Source organism: Aquarana catesbeiana, linkage group LG12, assembly GCF_042186555.1.
Source record: "Aquarana catesbeiana isolate 2022-GZ linkage group LG12, ASM4218655v1, whole genome shotgun sequence".
Classification (NCBI taxonomy): Eukaryota; Metazoa; Chordata; class Amphibia; order Anura; family Ranidae; genus Aquarana; species Aquarana catesbeiana.
Genome location: NC_133335.1, coordinates 65,466,403 through 65,494,352, shown reverse-complemented (window position 1 = coordinate 65,494,352; position 27,950 = coordinate 65,466,403). Strand labels below are relative to the sequence as shown.

Genomic DNA, 27,950 nt, shown 5'->3' with positions numbered 1-27,950 from the left:
TCAAGTAATATTTCATATTTAATTGACTGAAAAGAAATCACACAAATTTAGAATTGTTTTTATTACTGTACATAATACGTGAAGAAAATACATGAAAATAACTGTCCACGTTCCCTTTAAATTAGCTTATTTATATTGAAAACTTGAACATGTCTGAAATAAAGGAGAGAAATGAGAGGGAATTTATGACATATTCTGTACAGCATAACTCCTATAACTGTCAGTTAACCACTTGCCGACCAGCTCACGCCGATGTAGCGGACGCACGCACGCCACCGGCAGCACGCGCTTGTGGGTCCCGCGGACTTGATGTTCACCGGTGGCCCGCGATCCTGGCACGTCGGAGAGGCAGAACGGGGAGATGCCTATGTAAACAAGGCATTTCCCTGTTCTGCCTAGGAACATGACAGGGATCTACTGCTCCCAGTGATCGGCAGCAGTGATCTCTGTCATGTTCTAGTGAGCCCATCCCCCCTACAGTTAGAACATGCTGAGGGAACACAGTTAACCCCTTGATCGCCCCCTAGTGTTTAACCCCTTCCCTGCCAGTGACATTTACACAGGAATCAGTGCATTTTTATAGCACTGATCGCTGTATAAGTGCCAATGGTCCCAAAATAGTGTCAAAAGTGTCCGATCTGTCCGCCGCAATGTCACAGTCGTGATAAAAATCGCAGATCGCTGCCATTACTACTAAAAAAAAAATATTAATAAAAATGCCATAAATCTATCCCCTATTTTGAAGACGCGATAACGTTTGCGCAAACAAATCAATAAACGCTTATTGCGATTTTTTTTTTTTTTTTTTACCAAAAATATCTAGAAGAATACATATTGGCCTAAACTGTGGAAGAAATTTGTTTTTTTATATATTTTTTGGGGATATTTATTATAGCAAAAAGTTAAAAATATTGCTTTTTTTTCAAAATTGTCGCTTTTTTTTTGTTTATAGCGCAAAAAATAAAAACCGCAGAGGTGATCAAATACCACCAAAAGAAAGCTCTATTTGTGGGCAAAAAAGGACTTCAATTTTGTTTGGGTACAACGTCGAAAGACCGCGCAAAAAAGGGCTTGGTCAGGAAGGGAGTAAATCCTTCCGGGGCTGAAGTGGTTAAACTGAGAACTTTTCAGTTCCACAGCAGTAATATCACAACTTTCTTCAGAGGTTTATGGGAAATTCAGCTGCAACGAAACATTTTTTTTTTTTTAGGCAGTGAGTTACACAGTCAATTAAAGCCGATAGGATAAAGATCATCAATAATATCAAATGTCACATATGAGTCAGACAGAAAGAAAGCAGTTTCTGAATAGTAAACTATGATTCACAGATTACATGATTTACGTTTAATTTACATCAGTTCAGGTTTTTTTCAAAGCCGGGTTTTCACCTAAAATGCCATGAAAGTTTTGGTAAACTGTTTTTTTTATTTGTCCTCTTAAAGTCAGTGGCATGTTATATTGAGTCCGTTATTACCACTGTTAGAAATATATACACATTAAGTTAAAGGGTCAGTCCACCCAAATTGATATTTTAGTTGTAGATGGAGCCCGTTGATTTGGATTAGCCCTTGGCTTCTTGTATGTCTTCTTGATTAGTTCCAACGGACCTCCCTGGCAAAATTCTCATCTCTGTTCCTGTCCACTTGGGAGTTCTCAATGTTCTAGCACATGCTTTGAGTGTTGAAGATAGTCCGATAATATTTTTTATAATATAATATAAATAAAATTCCAGTAAGAACAATAGGAACCCTCCATAACAGTCACAGCAGGTGTGTAGACCCAGGAAGACAAAGAACACCTCTCACAAGTCATAGAGGAATTATATGGAATTTAACAGAGAATACTCATAATATCCAGGAAATATATTCAAATGAAATAAATATCATAAAAATGGGACCGATGCCTTCACATATAAACTTGCAAATGCAATACATTCAAAAAAGGTTACCCGGTCACCACCATATGTAAATATACTAAAATATACTTTTTATTAACATGATTAATGCCCCTCTGCTGAGGCCATTACAGCGAAATGCATCATGGCCTGGTTCCTGGTTCCAGAGCCATGTGGACCATTACCAGCTTCTCCTGTTTATGGCTTATTTGGGAGGTGGATTACCTTCACGGATTTACTTGATTCTGCCTATGGGATATTTGGATACAGGCATCTGGACTGTACTTTTATCGAGAATAGTGATATGAGGCATGTACAGTACAGTATATTTGATACCCCCACTATTATTGAGACTATGGATGACATCATATGAGGAGATTGCATCGTCTGTCACTATATATGTTATAGAAAGTGTATGGTGTACAGCAATATCTGAATACTATATTATCTATATTAATTGCATTTGGTGCCTTTTTGCCTATATCCAAATACATTATTAGGTGACATAATTACACTACCTGGAAGTAATCGGACACCGAGGAGTCTAGAGCTGACTGCTAGCCTTTTTTAAAGCAGCCTTCTTTACAGCCAATCAATATGTCAAGTGACCATTTTATCTAACTATGGATAGCTAATTTCTATATACCGTACTTGATATATCAAACTCATAATAATTATATTCTTGAGTCAGATTATCAAGTTATATTAACCTATTGTGTCTTGAAAAAATTTCCAAAATATATATGGTGTAGTGTGATGCCTGTGGACTCCTGCATTTTAATATAGAAGATTCACTGATACGCCGTAAAGGTGGTCACTGTTCAAAGTATTTTCATGGACAGGTTCATTCCATGCAATACTACAAGAGGCATTTTCATTTTTAGGCATGGGGGTTGCGATTTGAGTTTTGATATTGTGCCTTTTCATCTTGTAAGTGTAATAAAAAGTATATTTTAGATGTTTACAGACATATTTTGTCAGATGGTTTAATTTAAAAATGAAAATATTAGTTATGGGTGGACTGGCCCTTTTTGAAAACACTTGTGTCCATTGACTCTGAATATTTAGGGAGAAAATGTGGTTGTTGTGTCAGTGTCCATTGCAAAGGAGCCTCGCTTGCTTGGCTTGGCTGTTGACCATTCGGTAAATTTCTCCTGGCTCAGGCAGCCCAAGTCTTTAAAGAACTTGCACAGGTCATTTCTGAATTTGACCCCAATGATGACATAGAGGAATGGGTTTAGGACACATCGGAAGCAGGCGAGGCTGTAGGTAACATCGTCTGCAACATCAATGGTCTTACTGATGTCACAATCAGTGCTGTTATCAAAGGTCTTAATCAACATGACACTATTGTAAGGAAGTTGGAAGACCAAAAACACAATGACAATGGCAATGATGACTTTGATTGCTTTGTACTTCTCGAAATTACGCACACGGAGCAGTGTCATGATAATCATGCTGTAACAGAAGACCATGATGATCAACGGCAGAAGAAATCCAATAACCATCTGGGAAATCTTGAGTCCAGCACCAAGGCTCTGGAATTCAGCAACGAAAATGACACAAGTTTTCTCATCATTAATAGGTTTGACACCACTGTAGATCAACTCAGGGATAGACAGGAAGAAAGCACCAACCCAAATGCCAGCACTGGAGAGTTTACTGACCAACACTGTCTTGGACCGGTGACGGTGGGCAGAGGTGGCCAGAACAATAACAAAGTATCTTTCAATGCTCACGGACATAAGTATGAACATCCCACTAAAGAAGCTCATTTTGTAGAGGCAGTATATGACTTTGCACATGTCGTTGCCAAAAATCCAGGTCTGGACAATGCTTGCTGCCCAGAAAGGCAAAGTGAAGAGGAAGACCATGTCCGCTAGAGCCAAGTTCAGCATATAAAAATCTGTTCCGGTTTTCAGCCTATTGAAATAGATGTACCTCAGCATCACTAAGCCATTCCCTACCAGCCCTATCACGAAAATACATCCGTATATTATTGGCAAGAAGATAGCACGGAATCCACGGACATCTGCTTTCACACACACTTGCTCATAGCCGTTGTAATCTGGTGTAAAGTTACTATCTGCATCCTCTGGTGTAACGGTATCATTTTCCAGACCAGCATCCTCAGCTATAATGGTATCATTCTGCCGACCAGCACATATCTAAAAAAAAAAAAACATGAAAAGAAAACTTACATATGAGATAAAGGTATTGAAGTATTATGAGCTTAAATTGCACCCTAAATTGATTTTAGCTAAAGGATTGAATAACTTTCCAGGTTTTAACAACTCACGGAGACTCCAGGGGCAAGATACTGGCATTTTCGGGTTTGGGGGAGCACTTCCCCCTACTCATCAAAATAGAGAGAGTCAATTGTACTGCCTCTCCATCATTTAAGAGAATCCTTTTATTTTTATTGCAGTGAAGGTTTCTTGTGACTGGATGAGGTGGAGATTGATGTAATCCGCCTGGCTGTCCACCTCGGTCATTAAGGCCACATTCACGCCTGCACTTTTGCCCCACAGTAGGTAGATGCAAGGAAATCAGCAGAAGATCCCAGTGCTTAGCTGCAGGAGGTAGCTTCATTGAAGCCCCACAGATTGTCTGTGTCCAGGGTCGATCACTTGCAGGTAATCGCCACATAGCAATTACACGCAGTGGGCTGCAATTAGCTGTGGTAGCCAGCAGCCTGCCATTGCTTTCATTGCTTGCCGGAACACCTCATTGATTTCCTCGCATCTATTCACTGTCTGCCAAAAACGCAGGTGTGAATGTAGCCTCAGAGGAACTCCTACAGTATATTCATTTAGAAAAATACAAGGCTTTACCTAAATGACAGCAATGCAGTACAACTGACTCTCTATATCCAGGAGTAGAGGGGAAGTCTATTTTACTGCTGCCAGAACACAGCACGGCTTGCAGTATGTAGCACAAGCTGCTACAGTATTTTACAGCATACACAGTAGCCAGTCTGTTCTGGCATGCAAATACTTCTTTGGTTCAAGATTGCCTAAACAAATAATTTAACCCTCCCTATGTGTTCAGTTGATCATTCTCACCAGGACAGAAAGTGAGGGAAAATCCAACATTTTGAGTTGTCACTAAAATAGAAATAGATGGATAATCTTGCCAATGGAGATGCAGACAGCATTAAAAACTAACAAAAAATTACATTCAAATATTTATTTTACTCTTTTCAAAACACAAAAGGGATACATCGGTATTCTCTCTCTGGCTGCTGACTGGACAGTGAAGGAGCAGAACACACTGCTAAATCTTCAGTCATGCACTGTGTCTGAGGGACATGGCTCACCATGCGCCACCCTGGTGGGTTTTACTTCCTCTTTGTTTCCCTGCAAAGGTAAAGCATAGTAGCCCATTATGTATCACTTACCTGAAACCGAAGCATGCGATGTGCCCGATGTCCCCGCTGGCTGGAAGCGTCCATCTTTGCCCCTCTTCCTTCCAGGGTCTCCAACTCCAGCTCTGTGACTGGCCGCAGTTGCGTGATGTCACTCCCGCGCACATGCGCGGGAGCCACCAGTCACTGCATGACCCCAGCTAGAAATGGCACAGCGTGCCCTTTCTAAAGTGAGCATGCGGCGAATACATTGGCACATGCACATGCATAGCTGAGCTCATCCATACCTCTTATCAGTTTGGTTGCCCTTTTCTGCACTTTCTCCAGTTCCTCGATATCCTTTTTGAGAACTGGTGCCCAAAACTGAACTGCATTTTCCAGATGAGGTCTTACTAATGATTTGTACAGGGGCAAAATGATATCTCTCTCTCTGGAGTCCATACCTCTCTTGATACAAGCAAGGACTTTGCTCGCTTTGGAAACTGTAGCATTGCATTGCATGCTATTATTTAGTTTATGATCTACCAGATCTTTCTCCACTATGGATTCTCCCAGTTGTACTCCCCCTAGTATATATGATGCATGCATTTTCTTAACCCCCAACTGCATAACTTTACATTTATCAACATAAAACCTAATTTGCCACTTAATTGCCCAATTAGACAGTGCATTGAAGTTGGCTTGTAAATTGGAGACAATCTGTAAGGACGTTATTCCACTGCATAGTTTAGTGTCATCTGCAAAGACTGAAATGGTATTTTTAATCCCAGACCCTATATCATTTGGGTACACCACTGATGACCTTAGACCATTCAGAGTAATGCCCTGTACACACAGTCGGACTTTGTTCGGGCATTCCGACAACAAAATCCTAGGATTTTTTCCGACGGATGTTGGCTCAAACTTGTCTTGCATACACACGGTCACACAAAGTTGTCGGAAAATCCGATCGTTCTAAACGCGGTGACGTAAAACACGTACGTCGGGACTATAAACGGGGCAGTGGCCAATAGCTTTCATCTCTTTATTTATTCTGAGCATGCGTGGCACTTTGTCCGTCGGATTTGTGTACACACGATCGGAATTTCCGACAACGGATTTTGTTGTCTGAAAATTTTATATCCTGCTCTCAAACTTTGTGTGTCGGAAAATCCGATGGAAAATGTGTGATGGAGCCTACACACGGTCGGAATTTCCGACAACTAGGTCCTATCACACATTTTCCGTCGGAAAATCCGACCGTGTGTACGGGGCATAAGAATCATTAACCACTACTCTCTGAATCCGGGTTTTTAGCCAATTTTCTATCCATTTACAAATTGATCTTTCCAAGCCTGTTAGACTTTACCTTACACATTAGCTATGTGTGGGGAACTGTGTCAAAAGCTTTTGCAAAATCCAAGTATACCACGTCCACAGACACCCCTCTGTCCAAGGTTTTTCCTTACCACCCCCTTTTTTTTTCAGCAACCCAACTTTTTTGGAATTGGGGTTTTAGTTGAAATCAAATCTTTTTTTACAGCTGTAATTCTGTACAAGCTGCATGTGCTCATGTCCACTATAGGCAAAATGGTCAGACAACTGATAGAACAGTGTCATTACGCATGTGCAATGAAGCACACTATATGGTATCCTGTATTGGTAGCACTCAGTCACAGCACAATGGTGTTATATCCCCTGATGAAGCCATGCATTTGACAAAACATGTAGGGAAAGGTGACAGGAAATGTGTACTAGCAAAACAGTAGTGCAGAAAGTATGTAGACAATAGAGAGCAAGTACTAGGGGGTCACCCAAGACTCACGCAATTTTATAATTGAATCTTATGGGAACAGTGTGTGAATCTTGGGTGAAAACATTGAGAATCACAACTTAGGTGGCACCTTTTCAGGACCATCATCAGAAGAGGGTCTCCTCTTTCCCTAAAGCCGAGTGCACACGTAAGTTTGTATTCTTATCAGTTCAACAGAAGCTGGTCTAAGGACTGGCTTCTGTAGAACGTTCATACTGGAAAACCAGCATTTTTTCAGTGCTTGCAGCCAATGGTGCAAGCACTGATCAGTGTATTCTGGTGGGGTAGAGGGGCTGTCATAATACATTCGCATAGCATGAGAGATTCCCACATCAACATCATTTGTGCTGATGCAGGGATCAGTCAGTTTTTTTTTTTGTTTAACCTGCTGGATGAACAAAATAAACTGCCTGTTTCTTCAGTCTTGCAGTAGATATTAAAATGCAATGGCAGTGACGTGGCTCGGAAAAGGGCAGATGAAGATGTGACATCAGTAGATCTTTTCTTAGACAGAATAAATGGACAAATCACCCTAACTTGTTACAGGGGATTTTTTTTCTTTTTTGGTTTCTAGTGTAATATGAGGAAAAAGAGTATCAAGAATAGTTCCTCCTTCAGAAACTCTGTAGCAACATTTTAATTCATGGGTGAGAGGTGTTCTTTGGCCTGATGCCAGCTACAGATGGACTATTTGCAAAGCAAAATCCCAATAGTGAAGCAAGACACTTATGGGTTTATTTATTAAAAATGATTTGCTAGACGAATGTCACAAGCACTCTCCCAGTTGTCAGGAATTCTGACCATATTGTGCTTAATACATTGATTTCCTATGATCGTCAGCTCCATCTAGTGGCCATAATGTGGCATTTTTGCTGAAATACCTTAATCGGAAAAATACTACATTATTGCCAGTAGATGGAATTGATGATCATAGGAAATCCATGTATTAAGCAAATTTCATTAAAGGGGTTGTAAAGGCAGAAGGTTTTTTTATCTTAATGCATTCTATCCTAATACTTACCTGAGGTCCCTCTCTGTCCACTGATGTCCATGAGCCGTTTGAGATTCTCCCTCCCTGATTGGCTGAGACACAGCAGCGATGCCATTGGTTGCTAGCCAATCATGAGAGAGAGGGGGTGGGGCCAGGTCAGGGCTCCGTTTCTGAATGGACACAGGGAGCTGTGACTCGGGTGCAACAGAGATGGTAAGTATAACGTTTGTTATTTTTATAGGGAAAAAAACGAGTCTTTACAATCACTTTAAGGATTTTGTGAGGGCTGGGCAAAAGCTTGAGACATTCATCCAGCAAATATTTTATAAATAGACCCCTTAATGTGGACTATGATATTCCATTGACATTTAGCAAGTCGGGCAATACTTGCCTCCCTCCATGTGCAGTATTTTCAGTATCTCCTAATTACGTGAGTGCCACAACTTTAGTTAGCTCACCCCTCACGGTCCTGACTGGGACAACCACTGCTCCAAGCACCTATCAGATGTTCAAGTACACAGCTGCTTGAATGAAACAGTCATCATTGTAGGTTCTCCCATCCATGCTGTTTAGCATGTATAGAGGAATCTGTTGATTTTCTCTCATTCAGCCTAATTTCACTAGCTGACGAATAAACTAGTCAAACACCTATAGGGTAGAACATAACATATTTGTCACTGTTGGAAGATCAGAGGTACAAAACCATCTATATGTGTCTCATCCTTGCTATACATTAAAATACATTTTTGCAGGTGTACAAGGCTTTATTTGCTTTGCACATGTCTGCTGTTGTCTTCTCTTCTTCCACCACATCCTCTCACCTGAGGTCAGGAAGCCACAGATTCATACTGAGAATGGAAAGAAATGTGTGTTGCAGCAGGTGTAGCCAGTTTAAGGCTGATCAATATACCTTGACCACCCACCTACATAGCATGTCACGTTTACCATTTGAATTTATTATATTTTATTATTTTGAGTATATACTGTATTTATAGAGCTCTCTGTTAACATTTGACTGCTAATTCCATCAAAACCGAAATACAGTAGGTGTTTAATTTGAAGAACCATTGCCAGGCTACTGAAAAGGAAATACAGGGGCAACCATTGTGAACTCCTTCTTAAATTGCTCATTTCCCGGCTGCCATGCTCCCTTGCTTCAGTGCTTTCTGTTTCATTAACCTAAAATGGGTTCTAATTTCACTTGCTCCATGATTGTTCCAGTTTAGTGGCCCAGAAAGTATTTACGATGGAGAGAGCTAGGCAAAAGGCATTATAAGGAGATCAGCAACAGCAGCCACTGTAATGCTCCCATGAAAGGTGGACTTTTAAAACTCTTTAAAAGTTTAAAAGTTAGTTCTAAAGGCTGAAGTTTTTTTACTGTCATGCATTCCATTGTTATTTTTGTAAAAAAAAAAAAAAAAAAGTTTACCTTTAGAATCACTCATGTGACCACTGTGAAAGCCAATCATAGTTACATAGTTACATAGTTAGTCAGGTTGAAAAAAGACACAAGTCCATCCAGTCCAACCATAAAAAAAAAAAAAAAAAAAAAAAAAAAAAAAACGTACAATCCAATATACCCAATACTATACCCACAGTTGATCCAGAGGAAGGCAAAAAACCCCAGCAGAGCATGCTCCAATTTGCTACAGCAAGGGAAAAAATTCCTTCCTGATCCCAGAGAGGCAATCGGATTTTCCCTGGATCAACTTTACCTATAAATGTCAGTACCCAGTTATATTCTGTACATTTAGGAAAGTATCCAGGCCTTTCTTAAAGCAATCTACTGAGCTGGCCAGAACCACCTCTGGAGGGAGTCTATTCCACATTTTCACAGCTCTTACTGTGAAGAAACCTTTCCGTATTTGGAGATGAAATCTCTTTTCCTCCAGTCGTAAAGAGTGCCCCCTTGTCCTCTGTGTTGACCGTAAAGTGAATAACTCAACACCAAGTTCACTATATGGACCCCTTATATATTTAAACATGTTGATCATATCCCCCCTTATTCTCCTCTTCTCAAGAGTGAACAAATTCAGTTCCTCTAATCTTTCCTCATAGCTGAGCTCCCCCATGCCTCTTATCAGTTTGGTTGCCCTTCTCTGCACTTTCTCCAGTTCCCCGATATCCTTTTTGAGAACTGGTGTCCAAAACTGAACTGCATATTCCAGATGAGGTCTTACTAATGATTTGAACAGGGGCAAAATGATATCTCTCTCTCTGGAGTCCATACCTCTCTTAATACAAGAAAGAACTTTGCTCGCTTTGGAAACCGCAGCTTGGCATTGCATGCTATTATTGAGCTTATGATCTACCATAGTGATCATGTAGATAAAAATAGAATCTGTTGCGCTTAATAAAACATATAGTAGAAACTGCTGACACAAAAATTGCTGGATACAATTGAAGAGATATCAATAGGAATGGTGCAGCGCTAAAAAATATTAATGTAAAAATGTCCCAATAAGAACGCAGTGGGGCGATGATAGAGACTGGCGACGCAGGACGCGGTGGGATGTTGACACGGTGGCCATTTTTGTGGTTAGAAGCGCTGGACGCTTCACACTGCTGTATACCTTCTTACTAAATGTGAGTGGTTTTTATCTTTTCAATAAATCATCCTTGTTTATGGAGATTGCGCAATGAACGTTTTCTTTTTATTCCCTACGTATCACGATCTTGAGGTGCATATGCACACTGGAGTATACTTGGTTTAATATCCAACTACCAAAAGGAGATCTAAAGCCTTCCATTTAGTTCAGAGGGGAATATGTTGGTGCTACTCCATTAGAAGATCGTTGGTTTATTCTATGAAGACTGCCTTTTTTCTACACACGTGTATAACCCATACACTGATGGTAAGGGTCAGTTTGTTTGGGTGTTGGTGACGGTGTTTTCATCTCTCTTCTGTGTCTCCTTTCAATATGGATCTTGCTGATTAGAGTATTATTTCTTCCTGACGGAGAGGACTTTTGTTTGACCACATTTATTTTGGTTCTAATTGGGACATTTTTACATTAATATTTTTTAGCGCTGCACCATTCCTATTCATAGTGATCATGTGATTGTAAAATCCATTCTGCCTCCAGGCATTAAAATCTACCTAAATAGGAGGGGGTGGGAAGGAATTACGGAAACCTGGCTGAGTTGGATTTTAAGGGTAAAGGTCCTAACCTAGACTGTCATCTTAAACATGACTGCATAAGCTAGCAAATTAGTGACCTTGGAGAGGCACGAAGACAAGAGTTTGGACTATTCAGATTTCACTGGCTGCATCATTGTTCTAGGGTAGTAGCATGATGATTTTTTTTAAGCTTACAAATCTTTACCCTTTCAAGATGCTGGCTAGAATTGTTTTTCATAACAATTACTTCTTGTTCTATTGCCTACAAAAGGTCATATGACACAAAATGCCCAAAACTCACATGACTGAAGGGAAATTACCCTTTTTGTGATATCATTGACAACATGCTGCTAATGAGATCATTGCCAGCCATGGCACATCCTGTTTTTGGTTTCTTTTTAATAACATGTCTTGTTGCAGTAAGTACTTTCCTTACCAATATTTTTTTTAGTATGCCTCAATATATAAGTCTAGTAAATGCCCGGAGCAAAACTAGGATACTGATTCCAAGGATTAGAAAGGAAGGTGGGGGTTATGGTTTAATGCTGAAAATGCTTTAATATGGATTTTTTTCCCTAAATATGGGTGAACTTGGTAGAGCTTAAAGTGATTGTAAAGTCTTGTTTTTTTTTTTTAAATAAAAATAACAAACATGTTATACGTTTTACACAGAACAGCACAGATCCTCCTCTTCTCAGGTCCCTCTTCTGTGCTCCTGGCCCCTCCCTACTGTCGAGTGCCCCCACAGCAATCAGCTTGCTATGGGGCACCCAAGTCGAGTCACAGCTCCCTGTGTCTATTCAGACACGGAGCCGCGGACCGCCCTGCCCCTTCTCTTTCCTGTTTGGCTGACTGACTTTGACAGCAGCAGGAGCCAATGGCCCCACTGCTGTGTCTCAGGCCAATCAGGAGGGACAGTCTCGGATGGCTGAGACACTCGTGGACCTCGCTGGACAGAGAGGGGGCCCAGGTAAGTAATAGGGGGACTGAGGGGGGCTGCTGCACATAAAAGGCTTTTTATCTTTAAGCAGAGTTGCAGCCGTAAAAAAGTTTTTTTTTTAGTACTGTAGCTGCTGACTTTTAATAAGGACACTTACCTGTCCAGGGAGCCAGCGATGTCGGCCCCCCAAGGCTGATTAGTCCACTGGCACGGGTGCAGGCACTGCCATTCCAACTAAGGGAAACCAGCAGTGGACCCTTCAGGCTTCACAGCCGGTTTCCTACTGCGCGTGCGCGAGACACGTGAGGCTTTGTGAATGGCCAGCTCGTCTTCTGGGACACACACAGGTCCCAGAAGGCAGCGGGGGTGAAGAAGGAGGGCTCGCCGCAGAAGAGGGCGTGGCGTACTGCGCCGGGGCCAGGGCTAGGATGGAAGTACACTTAGTATTTCTAAAAAGGTATGAAAGAAAACAAAAAATATATAGGTATCCAAAACCAAGGGGTGGAGGGGTGGTCTTGAGTGGTTGAGTGGTTCTCAAAAAACATACCCACTTGCCTTGTGGATCCAGCGTTGTCCTGCAGCGATCCACTGTTCAGGTGTCATAGCCTGCGCTGCCATCTTGGTCTCCTCAGCCTGCTGTCCCAACCTCCATTGATGCACTGCAACTTTGCCCCCAGCCGTTCTGTGAATGGGTTCCCATAGCCTAGCCCAGGCAAGAATGGTTGTGGGGTCAGGGTTGAAGGGAAAAAAAAAAACCCTGATATCATAATAAAAAGAAGCTGTCACAGTAAAATATTATCACTATTGCTACCCTATGTGATAAAAAATCGTAGTGGAAAAAAATGAAAATATAGTTACACTCCTGCACTCAAACCCCCCACATACACTTGTTGGTAGCGCCTACATGTGAAAACATCCAGTGTGCTACACAATTGTTATGCCGTGCATGCCGGAGTGAGAACAACAATTCTTGGCCTATTATTCAAAGTTAAAGTGGTTCTAAAGGCAGAAGGTTTTTTTTCTTCATGCATACTATTTTGTGTGCCGCCCCCTGTAATACTCACCTAAGCTCCATCGTGATCCAGCAATGTACACAAGTGTTTTGGCTCTTCAGGGACTCCCCTCTTTATTGGCTGAGACAACAATGGGAGCTGTTAGCCAGTGAGCCAATGAGGAGAGAGGAGGCGGGACCAAGCCACGGCTCTGTGTCTGAATGAATACACAGAGCAGCAGCTTGGGAGCGCGCCTGCTTGGGTGCCGCCATTGTAAACTGCATGCTCTGGGGGAACTTGATAGGAGGGAGTGGCCAGGAGTGGTGGCGGGGGGGGGACCCGAGAAGAGGAGAATCAGGGCTGCTCTGTGCAAAACCACTGCACAGAGCAGGTAAGTATAACATGTTTGTTAATGAAACACTTTAATTCCAAGCTAAAGACCTGTGTGGGCTGCTTTTTAGAATCTCAACAATGAGAAAATTAGGGTTCCAAAGTTTGTCACCGTTTCACAGGTGCATGCTTTTTTAAGGCTTGACATGTTGGGTATCTATTTACTTGGCACAACCTCATCTTTTATTTATTTATTTTCTAAAAAAATGGGGAACTGTATTGTGTTTGTGTACACTAAAATTAAAGAATATGTAAACCCAACATTTCAAATTTTTGATATGTGCCTTCTGTACCATGTACTTGTATGAAAGAGCATCCTGTTCTCTTTGTATTACTCTCTGTGTGTGTATTACCTAGTGTTCCTGTCAGTCTCCCTGCTTTCCTATCAAAAACTGACCACACTAAGCAAAAGAACACACTGTGGCCAGTTCTCTAGCTATGCTCCTCCAAAGATTCAAAGATTCGACTTGTCCTGACACCCCCCCCTCCCACTGGGAAGTTTAGTGTACTGCTGTTTCTCCTCCCCTAGATATTATACAACTGAGAACAGAAAGAATGTGATCACTTATAAAAAAAGGGGAAAAGAGGAAGTTATAATGTGTTTTTTTTTTTTTTTTATATCTATACACAAATATTTTGCCTTTCATTTCTATTTTAAACTGAATGGGTTGTTTTACAAGGTGAAGGTTTACAATTACGTTAACTTTAGTGTATTTGTTACTGAAATTTTGCGCTCGATAAACCACCGCATTATTATTGTGTGGTATAAACAAAATTGGGACTGCCACCATTTTATTCTTCAGGGTCTCTGCTTTCAAAAAATATATTTGGTGTTTTAAGTAATCTTCAGGTCTAAAATGATTTTTAAACCCCCCAAAAAAACACAAAAACTGCTCTGGCGGCAAACTGGTTAAAACTATGATTTTTGTTGCTCCACAGATAACCTGTACCTGTTTTTCTAAGAATTTCTTCCTTTTGTTACAGAGTGCAAATAATCACATAGGATGCTTGTGGTTAAGATGTCATATACAGTAGGTTGGGTGTAGTCTTTGATAGAGTTGTCTGGATTACATATATGCATGGGGGCTGTGTGGGTGACAAGCCTATTTTGGATGCTGCCTTTGTAGTAGAGTTCCTTTGTATCAAAGGAGTGCAGAAAACGATACCATACAAAGATATTGTTTGGCAGTTGTGGTTTAGGGGAGTGACAAAATGCAGAGAGGACAGGTTGGGTGGAGTTGAGACAATGGATTGTGCCACAGAAACCAAAGCCCCAAATATTAGTGAAATCTGCTTTCTGAAAGTATGATGCCCACAAAGTCTCAGAATACTCACCTGTACACTAATCAGGACAAGGATAGCTATGGAGAATTTCTGCAGCATTTCTGAAATGATTAAAAGAAAAAAAGTTAGTATTTGTTGTATCCATAAGTCATTGAATGCATTTAATTTCTATTGTATATAAAATACTGTTTTCTTATTTTTAAACTCATAAATTGGTACTTAGGCATTTCAGCATAACACCTTTGTGGGTTTAAAGTAAACTTTGAAGAAGAAAGTTTGCCCTTTAAAAAAAATAAATAAATCAAAGTCAGCAGCTGGAAATACTATAGCTGCTACCTTTTATTAATCATGTTCTTACCAGTCCCTGGAGTCCACCGCTGTCTTCCCGCAGCTGCTTCTTCTCTCTGCTGCGGGTCCCCGGTGCCACTATCTGGGATTTGGGAGCCAGCCGTGACTTTCTGAGGAGTCACAGAGCTTGCTCAGAACAGAGAGAGTGGTCCTGCAGCCTTCTGAGACACATGACAGGCCAATGTGGGGAGATGGGGTGGGTACCTCATTCTCTTGAGGAAATAGGGAGCGGGTACCTGCCAAAAAAGCTACCCACTCCCTATTAAAAAGAAAAACCTTAGGTACAGCGGTGGGTAAGAGGCTGAGCAGTATGTTTACTTTTAATGAAAGGTCCGCTTTAAACTGGCCAAACACTGATAGTTTATCTAGGCTTAACTAAAAAAAAAAATAAAAACTGGTGAAGATAGATGAATCTCCTGCTTTGCCTCTTGTATTTTGATAGTTGGCACTGTTGACTTTCAAAATACTCAAACAGCGGCTGCAGCTGCTTTTTAGCCAACGATTTTCTTCCTGGCTCCTTCCATTTCTTTCAGTTAAGGGATGTCGGGCGCCCATTAAGCAAATTGTGACTGGTTTTGAACCAGAAAAAAAAAAACCATACAGTGCATGGCCAGGCAAAGAAACAGGGTCACCTAGCTTCCCCCCCCCCCAGCAGCTCATGTGCACCTTTCCCTCGCTTGTGACCTGATGCTATGGTCAGCTGCTGGGAGCAGTGTTAAATACCCAGTACCTCCAGATATGGGGAGCATATGACCCATGACCCTTCACCAAAGTGACAGTGCTGGTGCCTCATGATTGGCCTTAGTGCTTCACTAACTGCATGACCAAGAATCCAGGGAAAGACTCTGCATACACATTGCAGGTCAGTGACTCAAAAAGTCTTAAAACCTTTGGCACAGCAGTTGAGCGGCTAAAAGTATTTAATTTTTTTTCTTAACAGCTTACTGAGAAGGCACCCACAGGGAAGGAGGAACGGACAGTTCAGGCCAGGGACTCCAGAAGAGGAGGTAAGGGACTGCTCTTTGCAATATCATTGCATAGAGCACGTAAAGCATCCCATACGTGAATGGACTTGTGGATGGGGGAATCCTTCTGCTGAAGCCTTTAACTCTGACAGCGGGAAGTATTCCCCGCCATCAGAATTCACAGATCAGCACTGCCGGCTATAGCTGGTGTCACTGATAGGGCGGCAAAAATCCGAAAGGCTGGTTGTACAAAAGTTGATTGGTACATCGACATCTGTACACCCAGCCTGCACATATTGGCTGGTCCCTGCTGAACTGGCCAAATTTCGATCCATGTGTGGCCGATATAGCTTCTTTTTGATTTTAATTAAAAAAAAAATTGTCTTTACAACTATTTTAAATAGGCTATTAAATGGACATAATGATAGTAGTAGACAGCAAATTAAAGCCAGTTTGCTGACCCTGAAGTCCTGTATAAGATGGTGGCCTACGCCCAAAGCATGTCCTGTATAAAGTATGGAACAAAGGGCTGTCACTTCTCAACCAAAATAAAAATAAAACTTAGAGGGTTATATGTTTTTTCTGTCTAGGTAATTGTATACTAAGACTGTATACTAAGAGGTAAAATTTTGTAAATCCATTTGATGTGTGTTAAGGATATATTTATCTTCATCTTCCACTGATGCAGAGTAGGTACCAATGCCTATATTCAATGCGTGATCGGGCCATCAGCTTGTTGGCAGTAAATACATTTGTTTGAGGAAAGACAGAGGAGTGACGGTCCAGTTCCAAATGCTTACGCAGCTCCAGTAGACATAACCTGGGGTCAAGCTTCACCAGTCACATCAGTCACCCATCACATCACATTTCCAGTATGTCTGGAGTTGCGGACAAGACCAAAACAAATGGAAGACAGTGCCAAAAGCTCGTTGACACTTGGAGCATAAGGGATTATATGATGTTTATTTTTTGTTCAATAAATTTTTATTGAAAGAAGAGTGATAACATACAAAGCGAAAAACATCGCAAGGTGTTATACATACATCCGTTTAGAATAACATAAAATACAGTTACAGATGTCTAGATCGTTCTTGACAATTCTGCAGGTAATTAACCAGTCATATGATGGTTTTAATGTAGACCGCTTATCAGAAGTTTTAAGAGAGATGTACCTATGATTACTCAGATCCTCGTAATCCTTGTTATCTATGAAGCTCAAGTCCCCTTCCCAGAGGGTATTTTTAGCTTAGGCAATTTTACTAGCCAAAAAGGCCAGTAAAGCTGTCAGGTCAAAGAGTAATTTTTTAGGAAAGGGACTGGAGGGCCTGGTCAGAGTGTCCAACAGCGAATTATCCTACAAGAGAGCAGTTATCGAATACCCAAGCTGTTTGTAAGTAGCACGCCTAAGTTGGAGGTAACGCACGGATGTATTTTTGGGCAGCTAGAACTCCTCCTTAAGTATTTGAAACAATTTATTACAGGCATACCCCACTTTTAAGTACACAGTGAGTTTAAGTACACAGTGGAGTTTATTTACTAAAGCTGGAAAGTGCAAAATCAGGCTCACTTCTGCATAGAAACCAATGAGCTTCCAGGTTTTATTACCAAAGCTTAATTGAACAAGCTGGGGTTAGAAGCTCATTGGTTTCTATGCAGAAGGGAGCCTGATTTTGCACTTTCCAGCTTTAGTAAATAAACCCCATTGTGTACTTAAAAGTGGGGTATGCCTGTACATTCTCCGGCAATAATATGGGCTAACCAAATAATTCCTTATTTAAGCTTGGGGTGTTGGATTGATAGAAATTCAGATAATAGAGGCTTCTTCCAAATAAGAGTACAATAGCATACAGTGGGGGGAAAGCCAACACCCCTGCCTTGTACAAAGCCTCTGATGGTCACCCATTTGCCCTTATTCTGGCCAGTGGGTTAGAATATAGTAGTTGTAGCCACTTGCCAAAGCAAAGGCAATCCTTTGGCAGCATCCAAACTCACCACCACCCTAGTATCCAGTTGCTCATGAGCAGCCTGTGGGTTCATGTACCAATGTGTATTTTTAAGGACATGTTTTTATTGAGCATGAAGCCCATTTGGCCTGGGAGTATGAGGGTCTGAATAAGTTAGGGTGGAGAGACTAAACTTTCAGCAAGTATCTTAACATTGGTCTGCAACAAAGGGATAGGGCTATAAAATTCAGTGTCGTATGGATCTTTATCTGGTTTTGGAATAAGAATATAAGTCCTTCTGACATAATCTTGGACGTTCTGGTCGCCCATAGGTTGCTTCTTAAAGGGTAAGGAGCTAGGGGTCCTGGGTTTCCATATGTCAGCAGCTAGAGTTATCACTAGGTGAATTCAGCAATGGTAAACCACATTTTTGAACAGTCCAGTTGAATTTGAAAATTATATATGTAGACTGACTCAGAGAGCACAGCGTGCCTTCTAAATGATTGTAATTTTCATTTTAACATTAATCTTGTAAAGCTGCTCTACTAATCCATATAGTTCTTGGTTTCCCATCTTGTCAGAGGCCCTGAATGTATTTAATATGCAGGCACCTATGTTCACTGGTTCAAGCCCCACCCTCTGTAGTTTTCATTCAAGCAGTTTGCATACGATACAATCTTCAGACTAAAGTCTTAACCACAAACCCTATGTGAGAGCTTATCTATTCAGTAGATCTTGGTGTCCACAGCAATAATTTTAATGGTTTCCTGAAACAAAAGTCAAAGAATGCACTGACTATACCAGGGGTCTCCAAACTGTTGCTTGGAGGCCAGACGCGGCCCTTTGCTTGACTTTATCCGGCTCTTGGGGCACTATTCCTCCCACTGACATTAACAGTGAGACATAATTCCTGTTACTGACACCAACAGTGGGCCACTATTCCTCCCACTGACATTAACGATGGGCCACTATTCCTCCCACTGACATTAACGATGGGGCACTATTCCTCCCACTGACACCAACAATGGGGCACTATTCCTCCCACTGACACCAACGATGGCACACTCTGCCTCCCACTGTCACCAACAATGGGGCATTATTCCTCCCACTGACATCAATGGGGCACTATTTCTTCCATTGACACCAACAATGGGGCACAATTACTCCCACTGACACCAACGTTGGGGCACTATTCCTCCCACTGTCACCCACATTGGGGCACTATTCCTCCCACGGACACCAATAATGGGGCACTATTCCTCCCACTGACACCAGTGATGGGGCACTGTTACTCCCACTGACACCAACAATGGGGCACAATTTCTTCCACTGACACCAACAATGAGGCACTATTCCTCTCCACTCTGCCCTCACTGCTCTGCCGCACTCTGTAAATCACTGCCCTCCAGAAAAGTTGTATATCGTCTTTTTTTCATTCGAAGGGTTAGAACCCCCTTTTGCTATATACTCAGTAGGGTGATTTACTTTCTGTTTTGTTCCATGGGCATTGTAACAAAGATAGAAACTAATGGGAAATCCAGTTGTAACAAGAATGAGAGGTGAAGAAAAATTTTCCAACAAGGAAGCCTGTGCTTGTTATATTAGGATAATTCCCTCCATTTCCTGTAGAGTTTCGGGGGGATGAAGTGCAAAGGGAAAGTTTCCTAAAGAAAGCAAAAAATAAACTAATGTGGGTTTTAAATCTTCCCTTCTTATCTAAACTAAACAAAACAATTAGGTCCATCTAGTGGTCATTTATCCTGATTGTGGCATTTCAGGAAAATACCACATTATGGCCACTGGATGGAGCTAACGATTATAGGAATTACACATATTCGACACATCACAGGGATTATTTGCGACATTATTTGCGACAGCTGTGTGAATGCTGAAGCATTCACACAGAAAATTGTTAAATGAATAGACTTCTTCAAGAGGAACTTCACCCTACCTATGTAAAATTAAATGCAGCTTCCTTTTTAAGTGTTCCATTGTCAGTTTTGCCAATGAATTTGTTTTTGTGCCGCTCTGTTCTCGTGCCACAATAGTGAATCCCCCATAATCGGGTGTTGGCTATCTCCACCTCCACACAGATGCACGGCAGGTCTTGAATGGCACGCTGCATCAAAATAGAGCAATACTTCATCTACATAGCTTCCTAACATTAGGATGTGGATATCCCTGGAGGGTGCAGGAAACCAACTACTGCATCACCTAGCCTAAGTTTTGGTAAAATGAATAGTTTTCTACTTTTACTAAATTAAACGATCTGTGATTATGTAAGAAGGAGAGGGGTGGAAGATAAGTGGAAGTTAGTATTGTGCTAAAAGGTTAGTTTTAAGTGACCAGGTTCCTTTAAATCTAGGCAAATCAACAAGGGATAGCAGCATTCAAAGCGCTGACACTGTTACCGTGACCATAACCATAGAGGTTTAACCACGCTATAAACTTTCTGTTTTTAAAAGTAACTTTTTCCACTCACCAAACCGCTCTCAGTCAGGGTTTTGAAATGACAACTGACAAACAAGATTTAGAGTTTCCCATCTTCTTGAGAAGACGAATAAAATGTCCCACAACTGTCAGTTTCTCAGTTTTGATAGTTAAGGTATCGTAAAGCAAAATAAGCAAAAGTCATTAACTCTATCACTGCCACTGAGAACTGTCCAAAGATAGGAGCATAAGGGTGATTTTTTTTTTTTTTTGTAGCTCACTAAAATGGCTAACGATTGATTGCTAAAGAGACGGAACGAAAGACTTCATGTAGAATAAAACATAGCAACTACTGTAAATGCTAATTACTTCACCATGTGTGTGATTTAAAGTGGCTTTAAACCTCAGACATGAAATATGAACAAAGCATATCCCTCTATACTGTGTACTTGTCTCAATTAAAAGCACTTAATTGTCATTTCTGTCTGCTGCTTCATTCCTCTGCTATCTGCATGAATCACTGCTCACAAGTTTTCCTGACACCAGGAAAAAAATGGTGACAGGGGAGGGACCTCCAGCTGATTTGATTGATGGCCTCAACTATGTTCCTGTGTACTGTGTGAAGGGGGGATGTTGGACTTGGACTTGATGGACTTGTGTCTTTTTTCAACCTCACCTACTATGTAACTATGTGTCCCTTCCCTCCTCCCTGCTCTCAGAGCTCTCCACACTGAGCTCCACAAAGTGTTACTTCAGCTCCCCGCCCCTTTTTTTTTTAACTCTCAAACGAGTTTTAAAAATTCAGCACTTTGAACAGATGTAGAAAAGAGAGGACTGCAGATAGACATTTGTTTCATCCCTGTGTATCACCTGAGGCCAGTCACTTCACTGGTTATATGTATAAGGCTCGATTCACACCTATGCATGTTGCTTTTGGGCGTTTTTGGAGGTTTTTTTTTCATGCTTGCCACGTTTTTGAGCAGCGTTCTTGCGGCGTTTTTTCGGCGTTTTTGCCGCGATTTGCGTTTTGCGGTTTTTTTAATTTTTTTTTTTTACAGTTTTTTTTTACAGTCTAAAAAAAAACTAAAAAAAAAAAAAAACGGCAAAAACGCACCAAAAACGCTGCAAAAACGGTGCACTTGCGTTTTTGATGCTTGTCCATTGAATTCTATTACATGCAAAACGCTGCATTTTGCATGAAAAAAAGTCCCTCACCCTTTCCAAAAATGCAGAGAAACAAAAAGGCATTGATGTGAACATGTTCCATAGGAACCCATGTTAAAAAATTCCGTGCATTTCTGCAAAATGCAAAATGCATCAAAAAACGCGCTAGTGTGAATGGAGCCTAAGGGTACCATAGTAATCAGTTTGTCCATTTGCATAGATACTGATTGCTACCTTTAGGGTTATGTTTATAAAACAAAAATGCTTTTTGAATGTCTCAAGCATTCACCTAGCTGTCACAAATAGGCCATGCATTTTACCTAATATGTTTATTGTCTATTATCATTGGCACCATCTAGTGGCCATAATGCTGGATTCACCTGTTTGAGGTATCTCAGGAAAATACTGCATTATGTCCACTAGATGGAGCTAATGATCATGGGGAAAAAAACATTAGGCAACATACATGGATTACTCAGCTGTGTCAAATTCTTAAACCATTAATAAATAATTTTTGTTAAAAGAACCCCTTAGTGATTACTTGCTAGCGATTTTAGCACAGTGATTGAGCTTTAAAGAAATAGACTGTGTGCTTCTGCCCTAAGCCAACAAATTATGGGATCTGTCAGTCCACCCATATTTAATATTATGTTATGTGTGGTCACCTGCAAGAAAAATTACCCACTGGCATCCTATGTTTCTGAGGGTCCTAAGTGGTCAATTCCAGCTGGGAGAAGTTCTAGTTCCGTTTACCTTTTGCCATGTCATGTTCTATTTTATAGTTTGACTCTTAAAGACTGCTTGTAGGATTTGTGGAATCTCTGGAGATGGGGAGTGTGGTTAACTATGACACTGAAAATGTGTCCTGATAAAACCTCATTATTTGAGTCTGTATTCTGTTTTTTTTTTTTTTTTTTTTTTTTTTTGCTGTCTGTGTGACATTAGAGAGATTTCCCTTCACTTCCTGTCCCATAGACATAACAGGAAGTGAGGTTAAGGTAACAGGAGGTAAAGTTTTGCTTTACATACACTTCACTACAAGACTTCCTTGTAGAACAAATAATAAATTGTATAAGTCCAGACAAAGATACAGCAAACTCAAGCAAATTTCAACAACTCGACATTGTATTGTTTCCAAACTGTATGACCTAATGCTTCTTGAATCCTAAAGTGGTAGCTTAATATAGCACTCCTTTTCAATACTAACTTACAATACTAACATGACAGGTAACCACCTCTGAACATGCTCAAGTCAAAACCTAATCTTGAACTTTAAAGCTGAACTCCAGGTTTTGATGCACTTTCCATAGTTCGTTTGGGCCAGCTGGATGTGCAATATAAACTATATGTAGCTGAGGCTACATACAGCATAACTCACGTGTTATGGGTTTGAGCCAAGACTTCCTGTCTTCTACTCTGAACACTCGAAGTCTATCTGATTGGCGCTCAGCCATTCAGAGAGCGATGTATTCTAGCAACGAAGGTGTTGGAGGGATATCAGACCACTGCTCAGGAGACTCCACTTTAATAGATGTATGCCCTTAATCCTCTGACATATACATCGCCTCTCACTCATCAGAAGTTGTGTCATGTCCCATTTAACATCTGCTTTTCCTAAAGTGTGCTCCAAAATCAGTGTATCACTGTAGGAACATAGCTATATTGTAGGCTCTATGACTACAACTCATTGCCATCCATTTTGTGTTCTTAGGTGAATAGCCTATGTGATGTGTGATGAAGGTATATGGGCACCTACAGAAGCTGGAAAGCTAATTCTCAAGTGGTTATAATGAAAATGTGAGCAAGCTCAGTCCTTTAATGTTCTTTGTTGAAATTGAAGGAGAAGACCTTCTGGAACATGGACAAACATCTCTCTGTTCATCATTATTTGACAGATATCTACTCATTGTTTAAATAGCCCACCTTACCTGAATGGTTCCTTAAACTTAACAGGCATTGCATTCAAGCATTCAAGTACAATCATCCCTACATCCATATGGAGATATATTCTCCAGGTTGCATCTACCATCTTATTTTGGTCATTTGCAATCTCAACAGATGTAAGTAATGTTACTCCTTCTGCTCTTACGTTTTGTTCCAACAAACCCTACTCTGTGCTTTTTGGCATACTACACTATAAGAGCTCTCCCACATACCCTCTTTTCTTTTTTTCCTGTGGTATCCATGAGGGCAAGTCATTCTCTACTCCGGGAACCACAAGATGTAAGACCATGGATGTAAGACCATAAGGTTCCAATGCTAATAGCTATGTAAAGCTAATCAGAATTCACTTTGCTAAAGGTGGAGTATAAATTAATAGATTCTGATTGGTTGCTACGATTTACTACACCTAAGAATAAAAACCCTTTATTAAGACTTTTGGCCCTTTAAGGTTGAGCTGCATACATCAGATATGTGAATTCAGTTCAAGGAGGTTGTTCATTATGCAGTGCAAAGAGCACAGCTCAGACCACAATATGGTAGATGAAACAAATCTTCCTACATAAGTTTTACATGTTTATCTGCAGTCTTTTCATGTCCACATCCCTTCAAAAGAGCACAATTGTGATACTATTCTTCTGCATCTGTGAGGAGCAGTGAATTTATCTCATGTGTCAGAAGTGACACATGCTGATAACAGAGGAACGAAGCACCAGAGAGAAACAACACTTTCTGCTTTGGAAATAGACAAGTAAACACTACAGATATATGTGCTCTGTTCAGATTTCATAAGGTTTACAACCAATTTAAGTCCGCTGTCAGCTGACTTCACAGAGTTGGTCCAGGCTCTGAAAAGATTCTAACCATATGGTCCAGAAGCCTGGACCCACAGCTGGCTGAGCCCTGAGCAGAATGCTGAGAACTGGGCGATCAGTGGTCTTTGATCACTCAGTTCTCAGGTGAGTATAACTGTTCCACTTCTTTTTTAAAGTATATGTAAGCCCCCACCTTGTAAAACAACCCATTCAATTCAAAATAGACATGAAAGGCCAAACGTTTGTGTGTGTGTGTGTGCGTATATATATATATATATATATATATATATATATATATATATATATATATATTTATATATATGCACATGGGTCTTCCCAGTGACTGGTTCGGGGGGGGGGGCAGCACAAGTCTAATCATTAGAAGGGAGCAGGCTGAGTTCTCAGCACAGCTAGAAAACTGACCACGCTGTGCTCACATGCCTAGTGTGGTCAGTTTTTAATAGGAAAGCAGAAAAACTGGCAGGTACACCAAGGATTTTACACAAAGAAACCAATACAGAGAGAACAGTATACTTTTTAATACAAGCACATGGTACAACAGATACATTGGTTGTTATAGGTACTGTGCTCTACTCCACACCCACTTTTATGGAACAAGCCGATTCCATTATTCAGTTAGTAAGTGCTAAGAGCCTGGTTGATGTGTGAAGTTCAATAACCCGTAGCAACCAATTACATTTTAGTTGACTGCTGTCAACTAAAAAAAATATTGTTTAGCTTGGGTCACTGCATATTCTGCATGGTCATTGTATGTTGCCCTATGAATTAAGCCCATTACTGTAACTGCTAACCATGGCTACAAAGAGTGAACCATTATACAATGTTACGTCCTTACTGTGCCACATTGCTGTGTGAATCAGAGATTTGTGTGTAGATCTCCAAAAAAGAAATGCAAACCACGTACAACCAATAACCGGCATCAATGATCCACCTAATCTATTTCAATACTGATAATATTTAGATGGATTTACGAAAATCCAATTTGCATCTGCAGTTCAGATTCACCTCTCCACAGCCACATAATCAGTTTACATGGCAATTTACCTACTTTTACTTATGGAAAAGCAACCCAGTGTTCCCAAGTGTCCCTGATTTACAGTAACAAATATTGATTTAGAAGACCTGTCAGTGGAAATTGTAGAAAATGAGCCCAGTTTCCAAACAAGATTCCGTTTCTATTTATTTTCTTAGAGGCATTTCAATTTTAATTTTAATTTAATTTTAAGCATTTGTATTTATATTCAGTATCTCAGATGCCCAAAATGTAATTTAAACCATTTTACAAGATTTAATAAAATCTACTAAATCAATATTTCTCACACTGTAATTGCCAGCAATTTAATATGTACTTGAAAAGTAAGGCTATCAATGCAAATTATAAATCAAACCAAAGTCACCCCAATACATTGCTTATAGTACATTATGAATGAAGATCATTTCAGAGAAATATGCTTCTTAGTTATGTGAGTTGGCATGGCATGAGATCTAAACAGACTAGTATGACATCTACGTATCTGGCAATAAGATCAGTAACTCACCACGGTTTCTCAGCAGCGGCATGGTGACTGATGTCCGTTCCTCTGTGTAGGATAGATATGATCCTCTACTGAGTCTGAAATGAATGAGCTGCATCCCATTCTATGCAGAGAGAATACACAAAACTAGAAAGCCCTCCCCTTCTTCCTGAATCACCCAACTGTACATTGAATTGTGTATGCACTGATAGACAGAATCTGTAAAAACTCACTTATCCCAGGGTAGGGTGATTTTATTTATGAAAAGGTTTTTTAAACAATTCCAAAAAAGAAAATCTAAAAAGAAAGAAGAGAAACAAGCAAAACAAAAAACCCAAACAGGTTACATCACAGGGCAACAAAACACAAAAATGAGATAGCAGCATCGACATGTACAACTCGATACCATCAAATACTGAGAAAAAAAAAGTTATAATGCAGGTAAATTATATCAACAGTACACCCAGACTCTTGAAAAAATAAGTCCAGCCATCCCAGCAAAACCCAAAACGTACCCAATTATGAAGTGGGAGTGGAGCACATTGTATCATTGCATGTCCATTTTGTCCAGATTTTTTCAAATTTGTGAAAGGCGTTACGTTGAGCATATGTATACTTTTCAAACATTATATGCTTATTCATTTCCAATATCCAGTCTCTCAGGGTAGGAGAATTGGACGATCCCAATAAGCAAATCTCTCAATAGGCAATATCTGGATGGGGTCTATGTCATTAGAGTTCACATATCTTAATAGATATATGACAGGGTCTATGGTCAATGCAGAACCATATACAGTATTTAGGGTTTCTAGTAACTCCTGCCAATAACGAAAAGGTTTAGGACATTTCCAAAACAAATGTATGGAAGAACCAGAGGATTGAGCACATCTTGCACATTGAGGATTGTCCCTACGACCAATTTTGTGCAAAAATTCAGGGGTACCATAGACCCTATAAAGAATGAAAAGCTGGGTCACCCGTGAGTTGTGACATCATAAGCCTGCCTCTCTGACTCAGCCAATCAGAGGAAACTTTGTATTAATTGATAGAATACATTGCTTGCTCTGAGTGGCTGAGCGCCGCTGCTGTAAACTGATCTGTGTTCCAGGTATGAGATAGGATGCTCGGTTATAACCTGGAACATAGTCTGGTATGCTCTATGTAGCCGCAGCTACATATAGTTTATACCGGACTTCCAACGGCCTCACAGGCTAGTGAGGGACAGCTTGGCCCAAACAAACTATGTAAAGTGTTTTTAAAGATGGAGTTCTTCTTTAGCCACTTGCAGACTGCCCACCATAGATATACTGTGGCATGGGAGCTGCTCTGCACCAGATCATGTACCTAATACACGATCTTACACTTCCGGGTCTGGGGCGTGGGAGGTGAGGGCCCAGCAGCAGGTACCGTGGACTCAATGTCTGCCGCCACTTCCCGATTACACGGGTCACAGGCAGAACGACAGTATGCCTATGTAAACAAGGAAGATTATCGTTCTGTCAGAGGGGAAGGCATTGATCCTGTGTTTCTGCTAAGCAGGAACACGGATCTTTGCCTTCCTCTAGTAAAAGCACCTCCCTACAGTGAGTAAGCACAACCTATGCACACAGTTAACCCTTTGATCGCCCCTGATGTTAACCCCTTCCTAGCCAGTGTCATTAGTACAGTGACAGTGCATATTTTTTTAGCACTGATCACTGTTTTAATGTCACTGGTCCCCAAAAAGTGTCAGTTAGGTGTCCGATTTGTCCGCTGAAATATCGCAGTCCCGCTATAAAATGTAAAAATATCCCCTAGTTTGTAGACGCTATAACTTTTGCACAAACCAATCAATTTATGCTTACTGGGATTATTTTACCGAAAATATGTAGCAGAATATATATTGGTCTAAATTGATGAAGAAATTTGATTTTTTTTTTACATTTTTTTTATTACAAATGTTTTTATTGGAAGATCAAGAAACATACAAGTAATGATATGCATGCATAATGTACATAAACAAACTGGATCACCGCACGGATCAGTTTGCCATGGCGTT

General features: G+C 40.6%; 1 protein-coding gene across 1 annotated transcript; it reads right to left on the bottom strand.

Annotated features, from left to right (window-relative positions):
* On the bottom strand, positions 1–26,075 carry CCR7 (C-C motif chemokine receptor 7). The gene is made up of 3 exons (XM_073607971.1): positions 25,937–26,075; positions 14,823–14,872; positions 1–4,062 (listed from the first exon to the last, which is right to left on the bottom strand). The coding sequence occupies exons 1-3, from the start codon at positions 26,028–26,030 to the stop codon at positions 2,959–2,961; spliced, it is 1,248 nt and encodes a 415-aa protein (XP_073464072.1). The 5' UTR covers positions 26,031–26,075; the 3' UTR covers positions 1–2,958.
* Positions 26,076–27,950: the final 1,875 nt, after the last annotated feature.